Raw genomic sequence first — 8,647 nt, 5'->3', positions numbered from 1 at the left:
GTGGTGGTTCTGGACACGACCCCATACAGCCGTAGCGCCAACCTGGGTTATAGGGACCCAGAGAGACCCCATAGGGACCAGAGAGACCCATAGGAACCCCATAGGGACCCCATAGGGACCCAGAGAGACCCATAGGGACCCCATAGAGGCCAGAGAGACCCATAGGGACCCCATAGGGACCGAAGAGACCCATAGGGACCCATAGGGACCCCATAGGGACCGAAGAGACCCATAGAGACCCATAGGGACCCCATAACCCCATATACCCCTGTGTCTCCCCGCAGCATTCACTGTGAGGGCCGGGACCCCCCCCGTCCCGGTGTGGTGGTTCTGGACACGACCCCATACAGCCGTAGCGCCAACCTGGGCTCGGGGGGTCCCGGTTCCCCGCGCTGGTTCCTGTGTTACCGCCGGGCCGAGCGCGGCCATAACGCGCTGGGGGTGACGGAGCTGTGCCTGGTGATGCCCAGCAAAGGGGAGAGCACCCCACACACCTTCAGCCGCGTCCCACGAAGCCTCAACTGCGGCACGGTGAGAAACGGCAGCGGGGCCAGAAATGGGGGGGGGGGACACAGGGATGGAGCAGGGACATGGACCCCATTGCTGGGGGGTGGGACCCCTCTGACCCCATTGCTGGGGGGTGGGACCCCATAGGGACTCCATTGCCAGGGTATGGGACCCTATTGACCACCCCTGACCCCATTGCTGGGGGTGGGACCCCTCTGACCCCATTACCAGGGTATGGGACCCTATTGATCCCCCTGACCCCATTACTGGGGGTGGGACCCCTCTGACTCCATTGCTGGGGGCTGGGACCCCTCTGACCCCATTGCCAGGGTATGGGACCCTATTGATCCCCCTGACCCCATTGCTGGGGGGTGGGACCCCTCTGACCCCATTGGTGGGGGTGGGACCCCTCTGACCCCCCCAACCCCATTGATGGACCATGGAACCCCCTTCGCCCAATTGCTGGGGGTGTGGGGCCCCTCTGACCCCATTACCAGGGTGTGGGACCCCTCTGACCCCATTGCTGGGGTATGGGACCCTATTGATCCCCCTGACCCCATTACTGGGGGTGGGACCCCTCTGACCCCATTACCAGGGTATGGGACCCTATTGACCACCCCTGACCCCATTGCTGGGGGTGTGGAACCCTCTTGATCCCCTTGACCCCATTACCAGGGTGTGGGACCCCTCTGACACCATTGCCAGGGTATGAGACACTATTGACCACCCCTGACCCCATTGCTGGGCTGTGGGACCCACTGATCCCATTGCTGGGGGTGTAGGACCCTCTTGATCCCCCTGACCCCATTACGAGGGTGTGGGACCCCTCTGACCCCATTGCTGGACCATGGAACCCCCTTGGCCCCATTGCTTGGGCTGTGGGACCCTCTTGATCCCCTTGACCCCATTGCCAGGCTCTGGGACCCCTCTGATCCCATCACTGGGGGTGTGGGACCCCTCTGACCCCATTGCCAGGGTATGAGACCCTATTGACCACCCCTGACCCCATTGCTGGGGCTGTGGGACCCACTGACTCCCCCAACCCCATTGATGGACCATGGAACCCCCTTAACCCCATTGCTGTGGGTCCGGGACCCCCTGACCCCCCACCCCACTGACCCCGCTGCTCCCCCTCCCCGCAGTGGGGCCCGGCGCTGTTCCTGTGCTACAAACTGTCCATGGCCAAAGGAAACACGCTGGTGTACGAAGCAGGTGGGATGTGGGGGGTGGGCAATGGGGCGGTGTGGGGTGGGGGGGTGTGGGGTGGAGTGGGGATGGGGTGGGCAGTGGGGTGATGGGGCTGTGGGGCGGTGTGGGGTGGAGGGCAGTGGGATGTGGGGTTGTGTGGGGCTGTGGGGCAATGTGGGGTGGTGGGCATTGGGGCTGTGGGGCAATGGGCAGTGGGGCAGTGGGGGCTGTGGGGTGTTGTGGGGTGGTGGGCAGTGGGGCAGTGTGGTGCTATGGGGCAGCGTGATGCTATGGGGCAGTTTTATGGGGCAGCGTGATGCTATGGGGCAGTGTTCTATGGGGCAGCTCTATGGGGCAGTGTTCTATGGGGCAGTGTTCTATGGGGCAGTTCTATGGGGCAGTTCTATGGGGCAGTGTGATGCTGTGCTATGGGGCAGTGCTGTTCTATGTGTCCCCATAGAGCTGCTGTGCCGTTACCCGGAGCAGGACACCCCGTCATTCCCGCTGCCCGGCTATGGGGCAGTGCTGTGCTATGGGGCAGTGTGGTGCTATGGGGCAGCTCTATGGGGCAGTTCTATGGGGCAGTGCTGTTCTATGTGTCCCCATAGAGCTGCTGTGCCGTTACCCGGAGCAGGACGCCCCGTCATTCCCTCTGCCCGGCTATGGGGCAGTGTTCTATGGGGCAGTGCTGTGCTATGGGGCAGCTCTATGGGGCAGTTCTATGGGGCAGTGTGATGCTGTGCTATGGGGCAGTTCTATGGGGCAGTTCTATGGGGCAGTGTTCTATGGGGCAGTGCTGTTCTATGTGTCCCCATAGAGCTGCTGTGCCGTTACCCGGAGCAGGACGCCCCGTCGTTCCCGCTGCCCGGCTCCGTCCCCTCGTTCTGTCTCCCTATGGGCGCCGCCATTGAGGGCTGCGCGGCCGGGACCCGTTACCCACTGCCCGTGTTCTCTACATTCGTGCTCACGGGAGCGTCCGGGGACAAGGCACGATGTGGGGCAGGATATAGGGTGGGATATAGGGGGGGTGTGGGTGGGATATACGGGTGTGGGAGGTGTGGGGGCGGAATAGCGTGGGAATATAGGGGGATGGGGGGGGGGATATAGGACGGGATATAGGGGGGATGTGGGGTAGGATGTGGGGCGGGATATGGGGCACTGTGTGGGTCACACCGTGGGTCCCTCTATGGGTCCCTCTATGGGTCACTCTGCCCCATATGCAGGTTTATGGGGCACTCTATGGGTTCCTCTATGGGTCACTGCCCCTATGCAGGTCTATGGGTCCCTCTATGGGTCACTGCCCCCATGCAGGTCTATGGGGTTCTCTATGGGTCCCTCTATGGGTCCCTCTATGGGTCCCTCCACCCCATGCAGGTCTATGGGGCGCTCTATGGGTCCCTCTATGTCACACTATGGGTCACTGCCCCCCATCCAGGTCTATGAGTCCCGCTATGGGTCCCTCCACCCCATACAGGTCTATGGGGTGCTCTATGGGTCTCTCTATGGGTCACTCTGCCCCACGCAGGTCTATGTGTCCCTCTATGTGTCCCCCTATGGGTCACTGCCCCCCTCCCCTTTGCCCCCATTCAGGTCTATGGAGCCGCCATCCAGTTCCACGAGCCTCTATGGGTCCCTCTATGGGTCACTGCCCCCACGCAGGTCTATAGGTCCCTCTATAAGTCCCTCTATGGATCCCCCTATGGGGTCCCTCTATGGGTCTCCCTATAGGTCCCTCTATGTGTCCCTCTATGTGTCCCCCTATGGGTCACTATCCCCCCCCCATTCAGGTCTATGGTGCCGCCATCCAGTTCCACGAGCCTCTATGGGTCCCTCTATGGGTGACTCTGCCCCCCCATCCAGGTCTATGGGTCCCTCTATGGGTCACTGCCCCCTATGCAGGTCTATGGGTCCCTCTATGTCCCCTCTGCCCCCATGCAGGTCTATGGTGCCGCCATCCAGTTCCACGAGCCTCTATGGGTCCCTCTATAGGTCACTCTGCCCTCCATCCAGGTCTATGGGTCCCTCTATGGGTCACTGCCCCCCATGCAGGTCTATGGGTCACTATGTGTCCCTCTATGTCCCCCCATCCAGGTCTATGGTGCCGCCATCCAGTTCCACGAGCCTCTATGTGTCCCTCTATGGGTCACTGCCCCCACGCAGGTCTATGGGTCCCTCTATAAGTCCCTCTATGGATCCCTCTATGGGGTCCCTCTATGGGTCTCCCTATAGGTCCCTCTATAGGTTCCTCTATGGATCCCTCTATGGGTCCCTCTATGGGTCCCCCCACCCCTATGCAGGTCTATGGGTCCCTCTATGTGTCCCCCTATGTGTCACTGCCCCCTTTGCCCCATGCAGGTCTATGGCGCCGCCATCCAGTTCCACGAGCCTCTATGGGTCACTCTGCCCCCCATGCAGGTCTATGGGTCACTATGTGTCCCTCTATGTCCCCCCATCCAGGTGTATGGAGCCGCCATCCAGTTCCACGAGCCGTTCCCTCTGTCCCGTCTCTCTGAGCGGCAGCGGCTCCGTCTGGGTTTGCTCAGTGTTGTGGAGCGTCGCCCGGTGCCGGGCCGGGTGGTGCTGGGCACTAAAGCACTTTGTGTCCTGTCACATTGGCCCCTGTTCGACGTGTTCAGGAAGTTCCTCATGTTCCTCTATCGATACTCGGTGTCCGGACCCCACGTCCTGCCCATAGAGACGTGAGTGAGGGCGTTTGTGGGGGGTATGGGGTATGGAGGGATATGGGGATATGGGGGATATGGGGGGGTTTAAAATTGGGGGGGTATGGGGATGTGGATATGGGTGGGATATGGGGGGTGTGGGGGTATGGGGGGTATGGGAGTATGGGGGATGTGGGGTATGGGAGATATGGGGGGTGTGGGGGATATGGGGGGATATGGGGGGATATGGGGGGACTATGGGGGATGTTGGGGGAATAGGGGGGTATGGGGGATATGGGGGATATGGGGGATATAATGCGGGGGTCATGGGGGCCGGGGCCGGGCAATATGGGGCCGGCCTATCAGGGGTCTAATGGGCGTCATATGGGGGATATGGGCGGATAGGGGGAAATTTATCATAAATTTTATTACTCTTATATATTAATTTAACTCTCATAATATATATTAATAAAAAAATTAACATAATATTAATTATAATAACACTCATAAAAAAAAATATTTAATAAAAATTTCATCAACAAAAAAAATAAAAAAAAAAATATTTTAGCAATTAAATTTACAAAATAATCTTAAATATATTATAAATACTATTACGTAACATATAAATAAAAAATTATAAATAACATAAATCATAAAAATATCTAATAGTAAAAATTTACTACCAAAACAACCACACACACAAAATAATTATCTATATAAAGAATATGATAATTATAAATTATAAATTTAAATTAGAAAAAAAAATAAATAATAAAAAAAAAAAAAATAATATTATACCCACCTATTTTATTAAAATAGTAAAGATTATTATATCATAAATTTTTAAATCATACCATTTTTATTATTAAATAAAAAAAAAAAACAAAAAAACATATGTATTTAAAAAATTAACACTTTTTAAATACAGGTTTCAAAAAAAAATTTTACCACATGACTAAAAAAAAATAACAACGATGTAATTTAAACATATATCTATGTATAATTATTATTATATTATATAAAAACTTATGGTACTATACTATTAAAAATATAATTATTAGATAGATATAAACATTTTATTTAAAATAACGGCATTATATATTAAATTTTTAATTTTTACAAATTTATTTAAACCAACAAATAAATTAATAATATATATTTATCACACTAATCTATATACCGCTCTTAGCCAACATATGTTTAATCTATTAATATTTTAATAATTATAAAAAATACCTATACTAATTAAAAAAAATATATTAATAATTTAAGCCGGTTTTTTACCCGCTAAACGTTATACAAATTACAATACCTTTTAAAGTTAAAAAAAAATTATCAATTATCAGGGGAGATTGAATCGGGGCGGTATGGGGGTTATGGGCGGGTATGGGGTGATGCGGGGTATAGCGGGATAATGGGGGATATGGGGGGGACTTAGGGCGGCCCCAGAATCATCGGGGCGATACGGGGGAGTATGGGGGACACTATGGGACTAATGGGCCCGGCATGATGGGGGCTAGGGGGTGTGCACGCGGGGCTATGGGGGTATGGGGGACAACTATGGAGCAAGGTATGCGGGAATATGGGGTCATGCGGGGATATGGGGGGATTATCGGGGGAGTATGGGGGGCTCATGGGCGGCGATCCAGTACGAGCGTATGGGGATATCGGCGCGATGTGGGGCTTGATGCGGGTATGGGAGACGATGGGGGATGGGGATATGCGGCGGACTATGGGGGTATGGGGGGATATGGGGGTATGGGGGCTGTGGGGGGATATGGGAGGATATGGGGAGTATGGAGGCTGTGTGACGGGCTATGGGGGGTGATGGGGGATATGAGATTCATGGGGTATGGGGAGATGTGGGGTCTGTGGGGCACACAGAATATGGGAAGTATGGGGGGATAGGGGTATACTGGTATGGGGGGTGTGGGGCCTATGGGGGTATGGCGGGGTATGGGATATGGAGGCGATATGGAGGGGATAGCAGGAGTATCGGGGTTATGGGGGATATGCGGGGATAATGGGCGGCCTAATGGGGGGTATGTGCGGGAGCCTATGGGGGTCATGGGATATGGGGCGTATGGGGGATATGGGATATGGGAGGGCTATTGGCGGGTGTGGGGGTTGATGGTGGGGACTGTGGGGGAATATGGGGCGATATGGGGATGTGGGGGAATATGGGGTATGGCGGGGATGTGGGGGATATGGGGGATTACTGGGGGGGTATGGGATACTGGGGGACTATGGGGGCGTATTGGCGGGACTATGGGCGTCATAAACGCGGGCATATCCCCGGGGATATGGGGGGTATGGGGGTATGGGGTTATTTAACTTCCGTGTCCCCCCACAGACACATCGCACATTTCATGCACAACGTCCCCTTCCCGTCCCCACAGCGACCAAGGATCCTCGTGCAGGTCGGTGTGTGACCCCAGAACCCCATAAATCCATAACCCCATAACCCCATAACCCTATAACCCCATAACCCCATAACCCTATAAATCCATAACCCCATAACCCCATAACCCTATAACCCCATAACCCCATAACCCTATAAATCCATAACCCATTAACCCCATAACCCTATAACCCCATAACCCCATAACCCCATAACCCTATAAATCCATAATCCCATAACCCCATAACCCCATAACCCCATAACCCTATAACCCCATAACCCCATAACCATATAACCCCATAACCCTATAACCCCATAACCCCATAAATCCATAACCCCATAACCCTATAAATCCATAACCCCATAACCCCATAACCCTATAAATCCATAACCCCACAGCCACATAACCCCATAAATCCATAACCCCACAGCCCCATAACCCATCACCCCATATTGCCACCACCCTTTAACCCCATTGCTGCCATCGCCCCACAACCCCATCACCCCATAACCCCATATCCCTACCACCCCACCACCCCATAACCCCATCAGTACCATCACCCCATATTCCCATATTCCTCCATAACCCCACAGTCCCATAACCTGTCACCCCATAACCCCATCAGTACCATCACCCCATAACCCCATATCCCTACCACCCCATTATCCCATCACCCCATAACCCCATATCACCATCACCCCATTACCCCATATCCCCATAACCCCATCACCCCATCAGTACCATCACCCCATAACCCCCTATTCCCCCATCACCCCATAACCCCATATCCCTACCACCCCATTATCCCATCACCCCATAACCCCATCACCCCATCAGTACCATCACCCCATCACCCCACACCCCCATCCCCTCCCATCACCCCATTGCTGCCCCATCCCGTTGCCCCCCCGTCCCCACCCCACATCGCCCCCCACCCCATATTACCCCCCACCCCACAGCTTCCCCTCTGTCCCACCCCACAGATGTCCCCATACGACAGCCTGCTGCTCTGCCAGCCCGTCTCGTCGCCGCTGCCGCTCAGGTGGGGGCCCATAATGGGGTCAGGGCTGTGGGGTGACCCATAATGGGGTTGTGGGGTCGGAGGATGATTGTGGGGTGATTGGGTTGTGGGGTTATGGGGTTGTGGGGTTGGGGTCCCACATGGTGTTGGAGTCATGGCTGTAGGGGTGGGTGTGGGGTTGGGGTCCTATATGGTGATGGGGTCATGGGGTTGGGGTTGGGGTTGTAGTGTTGGGGTTGGGGTATTGTTGGGGTTGTGGGGTTGTGGGGTTGGGGTCCTGTATGGTGATGGGGTCACGGCTTTGGGGTCCCACACGGTGTTGGAGTCATGGCCGTAGGGGTGGGTGTGGGGTTGGGGTTGGGATGTTGGGATGGGGTTGTGGGGTTGTGGGGTTGTGGTTGTGGGGTTAGGGTTGGTGTTGGGATCATGGGGTTGGAGTTATGGGGTTGATACAGATACAGAAGTTTATGGTTTTGTTGGTTCTGGTTCTGACCCGGTTCCGTTGCAATGGTGCCAGCTTTGTCCAGTTGCTGTGCGCTGTCGGTGCTGACCAGGCGCTGTCCCTGCTGGTTCTATTGGTTCTATTGGTTCTATTGGTTCTATTGGTTCTGACCCGGTTCTGGTTCCGTCCCATAGCGGTGCCAGCTTTGTCCGGTTGCTGTGTGCCGTCGGTGCCGACCAGGCGCTGTCCCTGCTGGTTCTATTGGTTCTATTGGTTCTATTGGTGGTTCTGTTGGTTCTGTTGGTTCTATTGATGGTTCTGACCTGGTTCTGGTTCCGTCCCATAGTGGTGCCAGCTTTGTCCAGTTGCTGTGTGCCATCGGTGCCGACCAGGCGCTGTCCCTGCTGGTTCTATTGGTTCTATTGGT

At 54.6% G+C, this 8,647-nt stretch overlaps 1 protein-coding gene across 1 annotated transcript in view; it reads left to right on the top strand.

Annotated features, from left to right (window-relative positions):
- The window catches only part of LOC107307742 (DENN domain-containing protein 4B-like), a gene marked incomplete at its 3' end in the record, with an annotated part of 15,448 nt that overhangs the window by 1,231 nt on the left and 5,570 nt on the right, over positions 1–8,647 (top strand). Inside the window, exons 2-8 of the mRNA XM_015851250.2 lie at positions 285–531; positions 1,650–1,719; positions 2,513–2,682; positions 4,153–4,394; positions 6,709–6,775; positions 7,741–7,799; positions 8,415–8,645. Of these exons, the coding sequence (XP_015706736.1) occupies positions 285–531; positions 1,650–1,719; positions 2,513–2,682; positions 4,153–4,394; positions 6,709–6,775; positions 7,741–7,799; positions 8,415–8,645 (1,086 nt within the window). The remainder of the gene's footprint in view (positions 1–284; positions 532–1,649; positions 1,720–2,512; positions 2,683–4,152; positions 4,395–6,708; positions 6,776–7,740; positions 7,800–8,414; positions 8,646–8,647) is intronic.

Source organism: Coturnix japonica, unplaced genomic scaffold (genome assembly GCF_001577835.2).
Source record: "Coturnix japonica isolate 7356 unplaced genomic scaffold, Coturnix japonica 2.1 chrUnrandom838, whole genome shotgun sequence".
Classification (NCBI taxonomy): domain Eukaryota; kingdom Metazoa; phylum Chordata; class Aves; order Galliformes; family Phasianidae; genus Coturnix; species Coturnix japonica.
This window is presented reverse-complemented; position numbering and strand designations above follow the sequence as displayed.